This window comes from Solanum pennellii, chromosome 12, assembly GCF_001406875.1.
Source record: "Solanum pennellii chromosome 12, SPENNV200".
Classification (NCBI taxonomy): Eukaryota; Viridiplantae; Streptophyta; class Magnoliopsida; order Solanales; family Solanaceae; genus Solanum; species Solanum pennellii.
In genome coordinates this window covers 82,686,613-82,707,007 of record NC_028648.1, presented here as the reverse complement: position 1 = coordinate 82,707,007, position 20,395 = coordinate 82,686,613, and the positions used below count along the sequence as shown (strand labels likewise).

At 32.8% G+C, this 20,395-nt stretch overlaps 4 protein-coding genes across 4 annotated transcripts; 1 reads left to right on the top strand and 3 right to left on the bottom strand.

Moving 5' to 3' along the window:
* The first annotated feature begins 4,064 nt into the window (after positions 1-4,064).
* Positions 4,065-6,621, top strand: LOC107006811. The gene is made up of 3 exons (XM_015205328.2): positions 4,065-4,901; positions 5,157-5,696; positions 6,415-6,621. Exons 1-3 carry the CDS (start codon positions 4,107-4,109, stop codon positions 6,511-6,513), a joined length of 1,434 nt encoding a protein of 477 aa, XP_015060814.1. The 5' UTR covers positions 4,065-4,106; the 3' UTR covers positions 6,514-6,621.
* A 491-nt stretch (positions 6,622-7,112) lies between these two features.
* Positions 7,113-11,133, bottom strand: LOC107006597 (histidine kinase CKI1). Its single transcript, XM_027913271.1, has 5 exons — positions 10,471-11,133; positions 10,015-10,381; positions 8,620-9,212; positions 7,458-8,438; positions 7,113-7,378 (listed from the first exon to the last, which is right to left on the bottom strand). Exons 2-5 carry the CDS (start codon positions 10,319-10,321, stop codon positions 7,145-7,147), a joined length of 2,115 nt encoding a protein of 704 aa, XP_027769072.1. The 5' UTR covers positions 10,322-10,381; positions 10,471-11,133; the 3' UTR covers positions 7,113-7,144.
* Positions 11,134-11,318: 185 nt separating this feature from the next.
* Positions 11,319-14,428, bottom strand: LOC107005531 (reactive oxygen species modulator 1-like). The gene is made up of 3 exons (XM_015204147.2): positions 14,299-14,428; positions 12,571-12,608; positions 11,319-11,655 (listed from the first exon to the last, which is right to left on the bottom strand). Exons 1-3 carry the CDS (start codon positions 14,369-14,371, stop codon positions 11,542-11,544), a joined length of 225 nt encoding a protein of 74 aa, XP_015059633.1. The 5' UTR covers positions 14,372-14,428; the 3' UTR covers positions 11,319-11,541.
* A 523-nt stretch (positions 14,429-14,951) lies between these two features.
* LOC107007583 (lipoyl synthase, chloroplastic) lies at positions 14,952-19,814 on the bottom strand. The gene is made up of 6 exons (XM_015206258.1): positions 19,129-19,814; positions 18,473-18,563; positions 18,202-18,359; positions 15,960-16,131; positions 15,592-15,702; positions 14,952-15,340 (listed from the first exon to the last, which is right to left on the bottom strand). The coding sequence occupies exons 1-6, from the start codon at positions 19,812-19,814 to the stop codon at positions 15,254-15,256; spliced, it is 1,305 nt and encodes a 434-aa protein (XP_015061744.1). The 3' UTR covers positions 14,952-15,253.
* Positions 19,815-20,395: the final 581 nt, after the last annotated feature.

Here is a 20,395-nt window from a genome sequence, read left to right as displayed (position 1 = left end):
TCTGATTTAGTGGCGACTAAAGTCGCTGCTAAGAATCTCGTCGCTAAAAATCTTTTTTTAGTGGCAACTATAGTCGCTGCTAAAAGTATGAATGTTGTCGCTAAAAGTCTTTTTTTGTGGCGACTTAGTCAACTGCTAAACGTTTGAATGGGGTCGCTAGAAGTCTATTTTAGTGGCTACTATAGTCGCTGCTAAAAGTATGAATGTCGTCGCTAAAAGTCTGTTTTAGTGACAACTAAAGTCGCTGCTAAGCACATGCATTGACGGAGACGTCTCTAGTTATTCCCATTTCTTATATAGAAGTACTAGAAGTAAGCACGGGCACAATATAGTAGGTCTACTCTCAATAAATAATAAAGTGTGATCAAAATTATTGAGCTATATCGCATCACACCACCAAGTCATTGTTGATAAAATAGATTACATAAAGTATTGCCACAACCCAAATAACTTGCACTCAAACAACATAATTTAAGAGTGAGTGAGAAAGAAAGAAGGAATGATATACACACCCCCACCAAGTATGAATGTCGTCGCTAAAAGTTTGTTTTAGGGGCGACTATAGTCGCTGCTAAAAGTTTGAATGTCGTCACTAAAAGTATCTTTAGGGCGACCATAGTCGCTGCTAAAAGTATGAATGTCGTCGCTAAAAGTCCCTTATAGTGGCGACTAAAACTGCCATTAAGAGTATGAATGTCGTTGCTAAAAGTCATTGGCGACTCTTACTACCGCTAAAGCTATTAAACATTGTTTCTAATACTTAATATAATCGGCGACTGCAAGCGCCACTAAAACTAATCAAAGTTGTTGCTAAGGTTATAATATTAGCGACGACCACAATCGACACTAAATCTTTAGAAGTTAATATTAGCGACGACTATAACAACGTATATATGTTGTTGCTAGAAGTAACATATTAGCGGAGTCTTAAACAACCCGTAACACTTTCCACTTTTTTCGCTTAGATTTCTATAATCGCCGCTAAAACTTCTAAGATTTTCGCTAAAAGCCTATATAAGTGGCAACACTAAACATCACAATAACTTCCAGTTTTTGTTGGTGAAAATATTTATTAGTGGCGACTTTAATCGTCAATAAAACTTATAAAATTGAAGCTAAAAATGTCTTTTAGTGTCCACCTTAACCGTCACTATAACTATAATGGAAAATATAGACTACTTTGTATATTCAATTAATGTAATTAAGAGGAAAACAAAAATTTAAAAAGCCTATATATTTTTTTATTTTAAAATAAATTAATTTTTTTTACAGTTAAAAGCCTACAATGTTGTTACCTTATTAGTTACGGTCAACCATGCTGCGCACAACCCAAAAATATTAATGTTTACAGCAGGGCGAATATTATTTAAGAAAATAATTATTGATTGTACTGATTTTATATATAAATAAAGTAATTAAAGTATAAAGTAATATAAACACAAGTAGAAACTATCTTAACTGGAATATTCTATCATATTTTTTATTTATTATTTTTACAACTTTATAGTGACAAAATGATTGGAGAATTTAAAAATAAACTCCACCACAAAATACAAATGAACATATTATTTTACTACTTTTTAGTCAATTTGGTAACTGGAGTGCACGTATGTGACCACTTTAATAAAAACCTACGTCATTTATTAATTAATTAAAAAATGCAGACTCACTCGAACTCAATGATTAATAAAAAAAGATTATTTTCACGATTTGGATTTGAGATTTTCTATACACAAAGTTCGATTTGAAACTTTTAATCAAAAGACAAAGAAATTTCGTTCTATTTTATTATACTTATCAATGATTTAAGTCAAACGTTTAATTTATGTTTGATTATATAATAATATAACTACAACTAAGATCAAATAAATAGAATTTAATTAGAATTGAATTTGGAAGTATGCTCAGATCCTTCTACTACGGATCAGTCATCAGAATTCAAGAAGAAAAAAGGTGCATTTAACGTGCAAATCAAGAATTAAAATTAATCATCATTATTAAACTTTTTAAATAATTATTTTATCTTATTTTATAGTTCTCTCCTTTTTTTTTTGGATGATATAATATTTTATGTTTCTTATTTAGTTTCAAAAAGTGAATATCATAAATATATAATAACAGCGGAAATAAAATTTTCACTTGAAATTTCATTGTCTACTATATATACATTCATTGTTTTTTTTTTTTTTTTAAAATAACTTTATATATAGTGTGTGACTTTTCTATAAGAAGAATCTGATAAATCTCTTACGTCCTCGTTATAATAATTTATATATTTTTTGTTTTATCATACGGTGATCAATACTTATATTGGTGCTCAATTGAACCTAGATTTTAGTTAAAAAGTTTCAAATTGGAGGGTAAAATGTTTCCTAATAAAAATAAATTAATTTACAATTAGAGGAACTCAAACTCGAGACCTGATCTAATCAAGTATATAAGAGTATTATTGTATGTGGTGAGAATAGTAGGGCTGCTAATTAAACTTGTCTGGTTAATTTGGTGTAGTCCTCAAAGGACATAATTTTATTTATATATTGGATAAGAACACATTTTTCTCACCTATTATATATGGTTGTAATATATTGACTATTCAACTTTCATCAAACTATATATACTAATCATATATATTAAAAAAAAATCAGAAATAACCACATTTCAGTTCCTGTAATTGAAAAATAATCATTGTTTTAGAGTTTTAATAACGTAATAAAAAATGAACGATAAATATTATTTTAACGTAACGATTATAATGATATAGGAAAGGATGCTATACTTGTAAGTATAGTTGTGTTTGTTGAGGAAAGTTCATATGATATATTTGTAATAGTTGCCATAAATTTCAAATTACAATTAAGAAATTCCAAATTATCATATTTTTTCGATTTTAACCCGACCCACAATTGATGTATATTAAAGTAAATAAATTTAATGTAAAAATATAATTTTAGTAGCAATTATATTGCTTCTAGACGAAGAGAATATTTATAGTTGAAAATGAAATGAAATTTTGAATATTATCCTACAGCACAAGTCATAATCTAATTACTACAAGTTTTTTTTTTTTTTTGAATATAATATTATTGCTCCTAGACCAAAAGAATACATTTGAAAATGAAATAAAATCTTGAATATTAATTAATCTACATCACTAGTCATAATCCAATTACTACTAGTTAATTGTTTTTCTATGTCATAATATTATCTTTGATATTTTTATCTGATTATTTTTATATTATTATATCAGAATAATAAACAAAATATCTTCTACTAGATATATAGTGATAAGATATGCGTACTTTCTATTTTTTCCAAATCTCATTTAAGAAAATTTCACTCAATATATTGTTCTTATACGTTATTGTAGAAAAGAAACAAAATTTAGTGAACGATAGGTTATGTCAATAAACAATAAAAACTCATTGCTACTCCTAGTTAATGATGGATTTAGCATCGACTTTCGTAGCTAATTTTTTCTTACTTACTGCCTTCATTCATTTTTATTTGTTCGAATTTGACTTGATATACCGATCAAGAAAACAATTATTAATATAGATATTTTACCACACTACTCTACTAATTAATGTTTAGTGTATTATTGAGTCTTGAAAAATAATATGGAAAGTAGTATCTAATACTATGAGTAAAACATTACAAAATACAATTATATTTTTTTAATATGTCAAAAGTGATAAATAAAAATAAAAATTTTTTTTTTAGGAAAAAATGTCAAAGCAAAACTGAAGAGGGAGTGATTATTACCTACTATATATAATATATGATAAAATTATTTTATATACATCTAAAATGAAAATTACTTGTCAAAATTTTCTTTTACAATTTGGTACCTACTTTTAAAAAATATGTCAATAGACTCAAAAAAATTAAATGGCTTTCCTTGTAGATGACTTCAAATTAAATAATCATTAGATTTTCTTGAATAATAATACCCAAGTTGTCAATCTAGTCAACACACAAATTTGAAGAAGCAACCTCTATAATAATTAATAAAATAATTTATATATACCTCTAGCAGCCTTAAAAACTATATAAAAAAAAAAATCTAGCACACAAAAAAGTTCTCATTTTTCTTCAAGAAAAAAAAAATGTTACTTCTTTTTATTGATTCATTGAGAGAGAAGTTTGCTTCAATATTTGACAAGTATTTTGTTGTTAATCTTTGCAAAGTTATCCTATTTTCTGGTGTTATTCTTTACTTAGCCTCAATTTTTCTTTTTAAAGATCCAAATTGTCCAACTACTACACCTTATGAACATTCACCAATTTCATCAAATGACACAAATCTTAGTCATTTAATATTTGGTTTACTTGGATCTGAAAAAGCATGGCATTATAGAAAAAGTTACATTGAAACATGGTGGAGACCAAAATTAACAAGAGGTTACTTATTTCTTGATGTGTCACCTAATCCAAATTTATTACCTTGGTCAAAAAATTCACCCCCTTATAGAGTTTCAACAAATATAACAAAATTAGTACAAGAAACTCACCACATTGCACCAATTATGGCTAGAATGGTACATGGTATCAAGGAGTTATTTGATCAAGAACATGAAGGTGTTAGATGGGTGATTATGGGAGACGACGATTCGATATTTTTCTTGGAAAATCTAGTTGATGTTCTTGGAAAATATGATCATAACAAGTATTACTATTTTGGAGGTCAAAGTGAGTACATTTTGTCTAATTTTTGGTACTCATTTAATCAAGGTTTTGGTGGTGCTGGAATTATTATGAGTTTTCCATTGGCAAAAGCATTGGCTCAAGATATGGAGAGTTGTATAAGGAGATATCCACATTTAAATTCTGCTGATCTTATTACTATGACTTGTATTGTGGATCTTGGAGGTAGCTTTGTTCCTCTCAAAGGTCTTCATCAGGTACGTTGTTTCGATTTTTTAATCGTAAATATATTAGGTTGACTAAGTAATATATATCTCTTTGTTTTGTATAGTTTTTATGTGGGAATTTTGTCTATATTGATTGAATACTTTGAAAAATATCAGCGAATGTGAGTCTGGTTTTTTAAAAATACGTTACTTTGAATTTTTTTGTACTTTTTTATTGATGGAAAAAATGTTTATTACTATTGTACCTTTTTTAATGGTTAATTTTATTGAATTTTGTCTTTGTAGATTGATTTGCGTGGTGATATTTCGGGATTTTTATCGTCGCATCCGAAAGAGCCATTAATATCTCTTCATCATTTTGATGCTGTATCACCAATTTACCCTTCAATGGATCGTATACAATCAACAAAGCACCTTATGAAAGCAGCAAAATTTGATAATTCTCGTATATTACAACAAATAATATGTCACCATAGGCTTAGCAATTGGACATTTTCAGTATCATGGGGATATTCAATTCATATTTATGAGAAAATTATGCCAAGGAGTCATTTAATTAAACCTATTCAAACATTTCAAACTTGGAGTAAACCCCAAAATCCTCCATTTTACATGTTTAATACGAGGTCAAACGTAAATGATTCTTGTGAAACTCCTCATATTTTTTACTTGAAATCTATCGGAGGAGCGAATAAAAATGGAATTATGGCCACGTATTCGCGATCGGTGGTGCGGAAGTTGCAAGGTTGTCCGATCAACGGCAACCATCCGGCAAATTATGTCAACAAGATTCAAGTCTACTCTCCTAGAAAAAAACGTGCAGAGGTAAATTTTATATACACTTACCTATGCTTTCGATATATTTTATAATTAAATCGAAATTTAAATATCGAGTAATTAAAACTATTTTCACATAGAATTACTAAACTTTACCGTAAAGATAAAAAAAAAAATTATTTCATCATCACGTTAGATATAGAGAAAACAACATAAAAGAATTATGTATGTAGGAGTGAGCAGCAAAAATAGAATTATTATAATTTATTTAAAATCAACTAATTAGAGGATTGGGTCAGGGAAAAAACAGAAGAAGACAAAATTAGAGATTATTTAATTCACTAGTTGACTTAGTTACAAAATAATTTATTTATAATCAACTAATTAAATGTTTTGAGATTGCTGCAATTGAAAAATTCATTTGAGTTATTCTTATATAATAGTTCAAAATTCAAAATTTATGAAGTTATACATTAGTTTTAAATTAATATATAAAGATAAAGCCAAAATTCTCAGTCAAATATTTATTAGCATATATATTTTTTTGAGTATATTTTCAAATTAACTTAAAATAAAAATAAGTGAATTTTCAGTCAAATATTTAATTATTACACTTAATTATGATTTGCATATTTATTCTACAGTATATTTTCAAACTCACTTATAAAAAATAAGTCAGTTATTACACTTTATTATAATTTGCAGATTTGTTTGAGTATATATAGTTGTTATAATAAATATTAATTTTTTTATTTTATTTTTTCAGATGGATCGATGTGAGTGTTGTGATATTATTCACACAACTGGTTCAAAGAAGGCAATAGTCCAATTGAGGGAATGCTTTACCAATGAGAAAATTGCTTAGTTAAAATATAATTTTTGTGTTAATATTATTGGTTAGGATTCTATAGTACTGACTATAAAATACTTGCTAGTCGTACTATAATATTATGCAAATTCTAGCCAAAAAGAAATATAGAAAAAAATATTTTTATATCTTTAATTATATTTCGTTATTCAAATGTTCAATTAGTTTATGATATCTCATCTTATCTGATGAACCAAACGACTATAATTTATCTGAATTACTAAAAAGGGATAAGACAAAGAAATACACATATATTATCGTGATACTGGTAATTACACATCTAAACTATGCAAGAATCTGTCACCCTAAGGATAACATATTCAGTAAAATCTTACAAATGAGGTTTAGGAGAATAGAGCGTATTCAGACGTTACTCTACCTCGTAGAGGTATGTGTAGATACTATTTTTCGATAGAGCCTCGAAATACCTGCTAACAAAATAAGTTATAAACGCGCGTATACAAGGTTTAGGAAAGACGATCCGTTAGAGGTCATAGTTGGTGCTCAAACTTTAGAAATGAAAATTGTACCAACTCGAGCATATTAACCGCGGTTAAGTGATAAGATACACATGTCAATGTCATGCATCTGTTGATTTGATATATGGAAAAAATTTTTACTTCATGTGTCACATAACAAACATTTTTGAAACCTTTGTATGTTCTATATAATCTATGACTTTCAAAATCTCTTCACCTTTGCTTTCTTTAGGTAAGTAATAATCCATTCCAGCTTGAAAAATCTTATCTATCTCTTCCTTTTCTGTATGTGCTGTGAAAGCTATTATAGGTATTCGAATTCCATATCGCGCCTCTTCTTTCCTAATGCATTTTGTTGCTTCAAATCCATTCATCCCCGGCATCTGTCACAAAAAAAACAACGATGAAATTAAGTTATATATACTGACAATGTAACAGTATCGGTGTAGTTAACATGTTTACCTCACAATCCATTAGAATATAATCAAATGGTGGTGAAGGAGTGGATGATCCTATATCGCGTTGTTCATTAAGGCCTTTGCAGACTTCATCTAGAGCTTCTTGACCATTTTTACATGTGTAAACGGTTGCACCAAGCTTAGAAACCGCGGTTTTGCAAATCACAAGTAACATCCTATCATCCTCAACCACCAAGATTTTCTTTCCTGTTAAAGGTAACTTCTTATTAACATCAACAAAAACATCTTGTACTAATGGATGTTGTTGAATCTTGATTCTTGAAGTTGTTTCATGTGTAAATTTGAGGACACGAAATAAACGAGAACCATGTAGTGGTTTTGTAAGGACTATATCTGTTGAAGGTAGCTTATCCTCATCTACGCCTGGTTTATCGAGCCAAACAACACGAAGAGACACATTCTTAGGGAAGTCCTTCCGTAACTCAGCCATAGCACGACTCATTTCTCGAGTTAGTCCATCACTTGTGTCAATTATGATCAAGATGAATCTTATAACAAGTCCTCTGCCTCTCCTCTGAAATGATGAGATATCGATATCTGTTCCATCTAGAGAACTGAGGGGAATTTCCTTTGATTTACACGAGGACGAAGAGGAGTTGGTTATCTTCCCTTTCACCTTCTTGAGGGTTTGAGGAAACTGCTCGTTTCGATTCACAACATGTACCTTCAAGCCTAGTACATTCATCATGAATCTACGAAGAACTCGACTTCTTTCTTCCTCCTTAATGAAAAGAATGACATTGGATTTTTGATGACTAGTGATACTATTATCACTTGCTACTGAATAATCTCCTCCTAATTGTGACTCTAAATCTTCTTCTTTTGCACAATTAACACTAATTGCTTCATGTTCTTGAAGTTGAGGTTGATCACATGCTATTAGGAAAATGTTGAATCTGAAGCAAGTGCCCTTTTCACCAATTTGCTTGTCGACGATTCCTATCTCACCTCCCATTAAACGTACCTGAAAAATGAACGTAAATAAGGAGGTAAAGTATGAAATTCATTAAACGCGCTATGAAGCAAACTTGAAATGTTTCTATAATGATATGATCAGATTGTCATAAAAAGCAGAACACACCGACTCTAAATATTGAATTTGCTTCTGTACGTAGACCGCAGTGTATGGTAAAAGAAATACGTACCAACGACTGAGTAATGCCGAGGCCTAAGCCAGTGCCTGCTTGTGATCCATGAACAGAAGTTGTCTGATCATTAACTTGAACATAATTCTCAAAAACTGACTTCTGTTTCTCTTTCGGAATTCCTTTCCCTGTATCATCTACCTCGAATATGAACTCCACACAGTTAGGATCTTGCTGAACTCTATTCAGCACTCGCACTTCTGCAGAGGCTTCATCTTTCTGTAAACGTAAACATGGCATACAACCAATACTAGAATCACTTGTATTCGGAGCAAGATTGGAACTTTCCTCAAAACCAGGTTTTCGAGCCCAAGCACGAAGAGTAATGTGTCCTTCTGATGTAAATTTATCTGCATTTTGCAACAGGTTGTTCAAGATCCTTTGCAATTCTATCCTGTCTCCTTTAACACGAGAGAATCTCGCGATAGAACCATCACATGGATCTAGTAACACATCGACATTCTTCATTGCTCCATTCGGGTAATAGATATTGACAACATGTTCTACTAACTCTTCCATGTTGAATTCTTCTTCTCTAAGCTGCTTCTTCCCTTCTTCAATCTTGTTTTCGTCAAGAATCGAATTCAACATGTCTGAAGGAAAAAGATCATAACTTTGAAGTTACATTGCCGCTAATCGCGCAATAAAATAAGACAGATGACCTATAAACATAATATGTTTAAATACTTTGCTACTATAAACGTTTTCCTTAGATTGTTAGAGTATTTAAGTTTAATCCGACTAAGCTAACAAAACACTAACCTAAAAGATCGTTCCAGCAAGACTCCATATGATCCAAATACTTTACTATACTATAAACGCTTCAGAGTATATAAGTTAAATCCGACTGAGCTAACAAAACCCTAACCTAAAAGATCATTCTTTCAAGACTCCATATGATCCAAACACTTTACTATAAAAGCTTAAGAGTTTATAAGTTAAATCCGACTAAGCTAACAAAACACTAACCTAAAAGATCGTTCTTGCAAGACTGCATATGATCCAAATACTTTACTATACTATAAAGGCTTCAGAGTATATAAATTAAATCTGACTGAGCTAACAAAACACTAACCTAAAAGATCATTCTTTCAAGACTCCATATGATCCAAATACCTTACTATATATAAACGCTTCAGAGTATATAAGCTAAATCCGACTGAGCTAACAAAACACTAACCTAAAAGATCGTTCAAGCAAGACTCCATATGATCCAAAATTCCAAAGCCTTTACTATACTATAAACACTTCAGGGTATATAAGTTAAATCTGACTGAGCTAACAAAACACTTACTTAAAGGATCGTTCTAGCAAGACTCCATATGATCACTTCACTATACTATAAAAGCTTCAGAGTATATAAGTTAAATCCGGCTGAGCTAACAAAACACTAACCTAGAAGATCGTTCTTGCAGGACTCCATATGATCCAAATACTTCACCAATTCAGATTGAGGTGAAGCCTGGACGCGACACATCCAAATTAATCCACTTATTCCAGCAAGAGAAGCTCTAACATCATGATTTGCGCGAGCAGATGCAGTACTTTTATTCATACTCTTCCTCTCAGCTTGTTGAGTTGCTTCCATTTGCTTTATAAGTGCAGAACACAAATACATTTCTCTTCTTGCTGCTCTTATTGTTAGTATAACAAAAGTAACTATAGATATAGCCAAAGAAACTATCATTAAGATAATTAACATAAATCCAAATTTAATGTTCTTGTGATAATCGCGTTGTAGAACATCCTGTACATTATACACCTGAAAAATTCAACCATACGAAGAATTAACCTAAATAGTCGTTACACAAATGTTTAAACTAAAAATGATCGATAGATGTGTGACAGTACCTTAATCTCTCCTTCAATTATTTTGACCTTATGGACCCAAAAAGGTATCAATACAGCAGGTACCAATACTATTATGAGTAACTACATGTGACAAAATAATCAAAAAAAAAAGTTAGCTAAATTATTATTATTGGTTTAATATGAAATTGACTTAATAAATATTTTAGCACTAGAAAACTTACTAAAACCAAGCAGACCCCAACAGGCATTGGCACTTTAAATAAGCTTAGATTCATGGCTGGAAAAAAAAATAACACTAGTGATAATGCAAAGTAGATCAATATTTTTATTTTAAAAATAGTTCGGTATACGAAACATCTGTTTAACCTAATCTAAGATTTTAAGACTCGAATGCTTGACTTATTGGAAGAACTTCAAAGGAATGGTGAGGAGGAGAAGATAAAAGAAGTATATTTTTTTTTCTCAACTAAAAAAGCAAAAACTTAGCTCTTATTAAGACAAAGTATATATATAAGGATGTTAATAGTGTTTAAAAAAGGAAAGAAATATATTACTAGTACGAAAAGAATAGTAAACAGACATGCATATATTTTCTTTCCATTTGTCTTAAAATTTAATATTTTTCTTTTTATAATCGAAAGTAGGGAAAACAATCATCATGGTCGTATTTGTTTAAAACTAGGTTCACAATAATCTTTTGAAATATGCATCGAACATTTTTTATCCTTTAAATTTGTCAATAATAATTTTCATTATTATACACGATATATATATATATATATATATAGAATTCATATTTGTTTCAACTTAATCAACCCAATATTCTTCGAACTATTTGATATTGTTCTCGAATTTCGACTTTTACGAGTGAAACTCTCCAACACTTCTTTTTTGTTTAACCCATCCGGTCTCTGAAATCCACTAGCTCGACTAATCAAGATTCACAACGGGTAAGGCTTCACTATTAAATGGAGGTAAAAGCTAAGAGAAAACTCGGTTTGAACCGGAAAATTACAGAATGAAAAGCAAATCGGAAGAACACGAAGCATTCTTCTGATAATGCTGATGATATTGTTCTATACTCTTGAGACAAAAAGAGTAAAGAAATCCTCAGTATGACTTTCCACAGTGTATCAAGCTTCCAGCTCCCAAAAAGAGACCAAAAATGGCAGCACTTCCCAGAGTAGTTTGTCCAATGTATCGAATTTTCATTAAGCCGGGAACCTACAAAATATTCAGAAAGTCCATGCCGTCATGGGCTAATAGTATGGCAGGAAAACTTTAATAACTATATCAAAAGTTCAACAAATTTGAGCAAATGTAAGAAAACTATAATAAGGGAACCACAACATCAAACTTAGACAATCAACAGATTTCACTTGCATCTCAATCGCGAAAGGAGGAAAAAAACCATTAGACATCTCGACACAAAGGTAAAGAAACAAAAAGATCAAAGCAGGATCCTTATTTATAACCTATTTATTCCAGAAACTGATAGTAGTAAAGGCAGAAGCCAGAAATCAAGTACAATGAAAAAGAAAAAGAAAGAGCTACTTCTCTCGTAAGTAAGATCCTCAACGCCCTCAGTAATGCTTGTCCATTACTTGACGTCTGAGTTGTCCAGGAAAACACAGGTAGCTTTTTGAACTTCATTTGTTGTTTTCGTTTTCACTCAACAAAAATAAGCATGCAATTTTTTTCTGGAAATGAGTGAGTTGTTGATCTAGATTCTAGTCATCACGGAAACATGTCATGAAGGTCTAACATAAACCACAATCTGGATACCTTGGGAAACAAAGTGTTAAGACCCCTACATGATATTGTTGATAGATTAAAATATGTTTCTATTGTTTAAAAACATTGAGTGGGAATTTCCGAAGCTTGCACTGCAAGCTGGCTAACCGTCAACCATAAACTGCAGTTTCATTCCACATGTATATAGCTTTGAAGGCACTTCAATGAAATCAATGATTAAAGGCCAAGGTTAAACCTAGATTATTTACTTGCACTACTTCTTTTGATAAGGACATTTATTTGTAGTACTCAAACCAAGAAGAGGAGAATTGACATTAAATCTAGCCAGTAAATTAATTAATACAAAAAAAGAAAGGAGAAGGTAGAAAAGGATGAAGAACTTACCTTGTATCTAACAGCCTCATATGTCCCATAAACAGCACCTACAAATGAACTACGAATCAAATGCAGTTCAGATTACTGAATCTTCTTTCAGTAATGTCTGATTGAGACATTGCCATAAAAGTAATCATACTTCTTAATGTGGCAATCTAATTGCCAGTTGTAACACATCTATAATCCAATTCATAAAAGGTTTCTTGTCTTTTATCTACCTTATCAAAAAGACAAAGTTGCTCGCCTTTATATTACCTTATCAACAAGAAAAGGTTGCTCGTTCTTTATTATCTTCTTAAAAGAAATTTTGCATGCCTTTTATCTGCTGATGCCAATTAAGAAAATTAGATGTTTCTTTTTTATAATATGATAAAATTACTAAGCAAAGGCCCCAAGAGCTTTGATCTAGTGGTAAGGGAGTAGCACTCAAGTGTTCATACGGCACACGTCATGGATTCAAACTCACAGATAAAAGCCTAGAATTTAAGTAGAAAAGGGTAGAGGAACAGGCCCAATACTCATCAAGTTTCAAACTATGAGCTACCGACCCTCGGGGATTTCTCAGATATCCAAAAAAAAGAATTACTACGCAGAATTTTTTAGTAAGTCTACTTAAAGTCCTACAAAGAAAGCTTTAACCTCTTCACACATTTTCTGCTAATACTCAGCCCAAACAATCAACTACACCTCAATCCTAAACTAGCGGGTCAGCTATATGAATCCATTATACCATTCTTCTCTAGTCCAACCCATTCCATTCCACTAATGGAAACTAATAGCTAATGTTTCTGTACTCAAGCTCTGTCATCCTTCATTAACTAGGGATACGATCTTTCCAGTGTGAAGGCCCTACCCTGAGGTTTATTAAATAAGAGTTCCCTTCTGCCATTTCCTATCAGTAACATTGATAAACCCACAAAATCACCATCTAATTATGCAATGTCATCAATCAATTCCCAAATAGTCCATCCATTATGCCTCAATCCCAAACTAGTCAGGATCTTTAATGGAAATCTTCTATTTCAATTCCACTCTACTCGGACCCGTTTAGATCATTGACCACATCATGACTGTTTCTAGTCCTCCTTTCTACATACACCACCTTTCCTCTTCTATCACACTTGAAATCAACAATAAAAAGCTCAAATAAGTAGAGTTAGCAATAACTATCAAACAAGTTCATAAAATCTAGAACACAATTGAGCAATGACATCAACTACTCCTCAGTCCCAAACAGGCTGGTGTTGGCTATATGAACCCTCATTGACTATCTTACTTGATCAAACAAGTTAATAAAATCTAGAACACAATTGAGCAATGACATCAAACTACTCCTCAGTCCCAAACAGGCTGGTGTTGGCTATTTGAACCCTCATTGACTATATTACTCAATCAAACAAGCTCATAAAATCTAGAACACAATTGAGCAATGACATCAACTACTCCTCAGTCCCAAACAGGCTGGCGTTTGCTATATGAACCCTCATTGACTGTATTACCCGATCAAACAAGCTCATAAAATTTAGAACACAATTGATATATGACATCAACAGCTACTCCTCAGTCCCAAAAAAGTCAGGGTGTGCTATATGAATCCTCAACGACTATATAACTCCATTTAATTAGTCATTTCTCAAGCCAATTACAGCAACAGTATCGATTAAGAGCAAAAAAAAGTTAGCAAAAATGAGAAAAATGGTTAGTAGGGTTTAAGAAGAAAAGTTTGAAGGAATTTACCAACAGCGCCACCAATTGCACCACCGACGGCCACCCCAGCCGTCACACGCGCCAAGCAGCTATCTCTCGCCATTTCTCTCTCTCTCTCTCCTCTTTCTCTCTCTTCAATGGGGGAATTCGAGCTCTTTGTTCAGCGAAAAAATGTTACAAATGGTTTATATAGTGTCCTTTTGAGGGCTTGTAGAGAAAATGACGCAACAGATCCCTCCCTCATGTTCTAGGTAAGTTCACAGTAGTCCCTCAAATATATTTTCAAACACTTGCACCCCTCACTTTCAACTCTAAGGGCTCGTTTAGTACGAAACAAGTTATTTCGAAATTAGTAGTTATATCTCACCACATTACAATCACGGGATAACTAGTCCTAAAGGCTCATTTGGTTGATAACAAGTTATTTCAAAATTATTTACGGGACAACTAATCTCAGGATAAATTATATCATGATTTTATTGTGCAAATTATCTCGAGATTAATTTTCACATACCCTACTACTAAACGAGCCCTAAGATTGTGAGTTTGAATCGCTCTCACGAGGGGGTAAGGAAAAAAACTAAGCCATCCATGATCCACTCAAAGCTTTCACCTCTTACCTTGTTTTGTTATATAGCATAAAAGGGATAATTGCAAACAAAGGGGCACATAAAACCAGAACCTCCAAGGAAAACAACTGATTACACAATTTTTCCAAACATCTACTAGAATCAAAGAAATTGATTTAACAAACTAATTTGCTTCTAGTTTGTATACAGAATAATAACTTTAACAGAATTAAAGGAGGAAAAGTACAACAATCAAAAAGCAAAATTGGCCTTATAAGGCTCTGTAAGGTTCAGTCATAGCTGTGATTACAGAGTATTGTGTGTTCACATTTCTTGTTCTTGCCAAAATCATCAATCTCCCCTCAAAAAAATCATTGCAGCTTCTTGTATGTATGTGTGAGAGAAGAGGCAGCAAACTATTGTGACATACTTTGTGCATTTCTGGCACTCTCTTTCACCATTGTCTTAACAAACAGTTCTCCTGCTCGGTAGGAGGATCGAACCTGGAGAAGAAAAAACTCTGTTAAATCACAAAGCTTACATAATCGAGCAGTCAAAGAGAAGATTGCAAGCTTAACAGATGACATGATTAAGAACGAACTAAGTTCGATTCTCCTGTTTCAGAATAGTTTAGCTGTAATTCACTAGTACCATTCATGATCTAGTTAGAATTTCCACATTGAAAAACTAAAATCAAACTTCAAAACCAGGAATTTCTTATTGAAAGGAGATTGATATTAGTGTAAGGTCTTACCAAGGGACCACTGGCAACATAACGGAAGCCAATAGACTCTCCGTAATCCTTCCAAAAAGCAAACTTTTCGGGGGTAACATATTCTTTGACGGTAAGATGTAATGGGGTTGGCTGCATAAATGAGAGATAACTTTGTTAGTCTAAGTTGCTAGGAGCCTCAGAGAGGAGATACGATGAAAAAAGATACAGCATCAGTGGAGCACAAACTTCAAACATCAAAACAGATTAAATGAAGTCTTCTGAGAACACAGAAGTGACAAGACAGCAGAAACCAGTACGCCATTTCATAAGTAGTTAGTTACATAGGATTTGAACCAGTAAAGCAACTTTTCATCTAGAGGTTGAATCCCGGGTACCATATTACTCACCTGTAAATACTGGCCCAGCGTCAAAATATCAACATCTATGGCCCTAAGATCAGCCATGGCTTCCTTCAGCTCATCATCAGTTTCACCAAGTCCCAACATTATAGAAGTTTTTGTTATCATCCCTTTCTTATCGAGTTTTGCATGTTTAAGCACAGATAGACTTTGTTCATACCTGCATCATCCAATGTGAAATCATTTAGCATCTCATACTAGTAATTATTATCATTATTCCTATTCCAGGGACAAGTATCAGACAAGTTTATTATGATGTGCAAGCAATTCATAAATTCATAGAAATTTTGGATCAGTTTTTTCCCACACAGGAAATTATGCTTAGCGCTCTAGAATTTATCAATTTCCCTTTTTATTTGAAAATAAGGACCACCATTCTTGCACATTCAATCAGATTCATCCATTAGGACTGGCTTGATTACTGCAAAATCCAGCTTTCTGCATCAGTTTTGCATTTCCATTATGTTCCTCTCCTTCAGACTAAAAGATGATTGTTTAATTTACACTGTCTTCAGTTTATATGCCACATTTGCTTTTTACACTTAGAACTGATATGAATATCAGTTGCATTCCCTCTTAACGTATATCTAGGTTAAGTCATTGTTTACTCCAGTAAAAATAAACAGAGTCAACTGTAACTATGAACCAACTCAATTTGTGAACCCAGAAGTGATTCCATTAGTTATGATTGGATACTCTTCTTCTTTTATCAGGAACAACATAGGAAGAGGTAAGCTGATGCCTGATAGTCAATTTTCCTCCTTAAACCACTGAGGTTCTTTTTTACATTGGCATGCTTGGGAATATAGCAGCGTGTTTGATGAAGAGAGAGCAAAGTCCAAAAGAGGAGACTTTCATTAATTTGATGCTTTAATTGCTGTCAGATAACTTGATAAAGTAATAATTTCAATTGATTCTTGCTTGGAGATGGAGTACCAGCCATTCTAGAAGTTCTAATTCACAAAACTTTATGCTTCCTAAACTTGAGCTACCTGTCATATTGTCATAATGAAAATAGCCACTCCAGCAGCCTGACAGTACCTAATGTACCCTCTTAACTCTAAAAGTTCATAGAAACTGAGGGAGCTTAAACTTCTCTTTCCGGCACAAAGCATCCACCATCCCCCGACACCCACTTCCACACCAATTTCTTCTCCCCCTCCACTGTAACTCCTTGTAGTATGAATTTAGAAAGCACAATGCATTATCATGAACCTAGACCCGCTTCACACATCTAAATGGATTCTTTTAATTTCATCTTCATATTTTGTCTGTTTGTTATTAGATTCATCTAAACGTAATGTTCTCAGTTCATATTTTCTTCTATGTAATTTCAAAGATTTTTCTCCACTTGGTACAAGTATGGCATATGCCTATAAATGTAGTTAGGTGCTTCTTCAAAAGTAACGAGAAGCATGGGAAAAGAGCTTTTCTTTATGTTTTAGAGCCAGACATGTGCAGATTTGGCACTTCTGTGATTCTTCCTTTTTGTATTTAAACAGATCAATTTGAATACTTGGAGGCCTATTAGTGCTCCACCATATAGTTAAGAGATGATTTTGAGTTAATGCCCAAAAGTAAGGACTATTTTGGGTTTTTCCTCACCTACACCAATAAAGCTTGGAGTCCAAACTTTAAAATCCATATCTAATACTAAACTTTCAATTGAGGAGATAGCACCCTCCCTCCCTGTGCCTCAAACAATAAACGGACCTCCTACCAGTCCTCAAAGTAATGAATGAAGGAGGAATATGCTATCCTCCATCAGTAGGAGTGTTCAAAATTTGATAGAAAGCACACAAATACATTTTGACCATAACCGTCTGAAAAAATTTACAATATGACCATAAAATGACCTTACTAAGGGGATAGTTAGAATTGCCAAAAATACCAAAATGTCGTGCTCAAGTTTCATCCATAAGTTATCACTTAGCAGACAAAAAACCCAACATCTTAATGATTAAAAAAGAGAAGGCAACACCAACTGTAATATTCTTGCATGTACTCTTCCTTAATAAATGGTCGGTAAATCATCAAGTTTGGGACAACAACGGCATAGATCAATATTTCAGTTCAGAGTACACATCAAGTCTCTAACATCTGGCAAAACCAACTGGCTGTATAGAAAAGCTATAAATGAAAATACTCATCAATAAAAGCTGTAAATGACAAAAAATAGGAGTATTCACAGCACCAAACTGAGAAGAAGAAAGAGTTCTCCAGAACTTACCCTGCTCTAGGATCTCTAACAATGCGTTGAAGTCGTTTCACAGTTTCAACATTGTGTGCAAAAACGTCCAATCCAGAGTGCACTAGAGTAGACACAGCACTTAGATCACCACGGAAATCAGAAGTTAAACACTCGACCATGATATCAGGCTTGAGCAACTGAGAAAATCATATAGGCACAAACCCAATTAGTTGCACTTGATCCAATCATGTACCATATGTTTGAATAAAACAATATACACTGGGTTTACAAATAAAAATCAACTCCGGACCTTCATTGCTTTGACTGTTTCAGCAAAGTGACCACTCCCTCCGTCAGGTATATCATCACGATCAACACTAGTTAAGACAATGTAATCCACACTGCAGAAGAAAATCAAGGAACTCTTTTTCATAACATATACACGAAATTCACCATAAAAACATAAGCTACTTCCGGGTATTGTGATAGCAATAAAAAAGCTTCAACTTTGCAAAAAGACAAGCAAGAACATTCGGTACACATCAGTTTAATCAGGGCTTATTTCCATCATACACCCTAAATGAAGTTGTTTCATATGGTACTCCATTCCTATAAGCAAAATTCTACAACGATTACACAAATTCAAGCACAATGCAAATAAGTTTTGCTAGTGACTGTAAAATACTAATCGTTAACAATCAATCAACTACACATCAATCCCAGTAGTCAGGAAAGGTTAGATCATCCTCTACAACTGTTCCTCTCTATAGGAGCCGACTGCATTCCAATTCTCAAAAGCTCATACTGATCCCTACCTCAATAAGTGAAAAGCTCTAATCATATTAGAAATACTCTTGGCAAATGCGCTCTATTTTGGGCCCATTTCATTCTAATACTACACCATTATCAAATCAAAAGAAAGGAAAAAGCTCCTAGCAACATGTTATATACAGAGAGAAAAATTACCCCCAACTGGCAATAGCTTTAGCAGTGTTAACAGGTTCCATAGGGTCAGGAGGAGCAGGATTTCTACTAGTCTTAACAGCACAAAATCTACACCCACGCGTACAAGTATCTCCAAGAAGCATAATTGTAGCAGTAGCAATACCATCTCCACCACCATTCCAACACTCTCCAATATTAGGACACTGAGCTTCTTCACAAACAGTGTTAAGTTTAAGCCCAGATAGCGTTTCCTTCACCTCTTCATACTTCTCCCCTTGTGGTGCTTTTTGCCTCAACCAACCTGGTTTCTTCACCGACGGATCTCTCCCTGTGTACGGCCCCATTCCGCCTGGATACACCGACCCATTTGAGGGTGGCGATTTGGGTTTCAGTTCCAGTGATTCGCATCTAATGGGTCGGCCTAAAATTCTTCCTTTTGATGAAAAAACTTGGCAATTGGGAGAAAAAGGGGTGGATTTGTTGAGTGGTTTATGAAGAGGAAAGTATAGAGAAGAAGATGAAGAGCAAGACATTGGAGAAATGGGATTTTCTTCACGAATTAGAGGAATTCGAATTGACCAGAGAAATGTTGGATGAAGAACATTGAAGGAAGCTTTTGGGCTATGGCGGATTAAATTTTGGGATTCGCCATTGTAGACTCCGCCTGAAGTTGTTAGGTTTGCTATATTGCTAAACTTCCTATTCATAAAAGTGGTTACTAAATTATTATTTATTTATCTTTTACAAAATAAAATATTACTAATAAAATACTTTTGTCCGGGTAGAGTCGGATTCTTGATTCGAAGATTATGAGTTCATATAATGATTCACATTATTAGGAATAGGGATGACAATGGCGCGAAGCAGATGCGGGGCGGAGTGGGTTTAAGGTTATGTAGATTGTAGGGCGGGTCGAATACGGGGTGGGTTGAAGTGTGTTTATTAAAAAATAAATGTGGAGCGAAGCGAGTTGCAGGTATATGTGAATTTATGTGGATTTAAACTTAATTTTTTAACTTTTTACATGTTATAGACCGATGAAGCATTATTTTTTAAGATAATTTAATTAAAGCTACTAAAATATTCAAGATAATAAATGAAAATGGTTCAATAAAAAATAAGATTATTTCTTACATGTTTCCCAATTAACCTCTAAAAAATAAAATTTTAAGTCATTATCCTATTAAACTAATACAACTTAATAAAAAAAATTTATGAATTTTATTTTTAAATATCAAACATAACTAGAAAAGGAAAATATTAAAAAAATTATGCGGATTCATGCGGG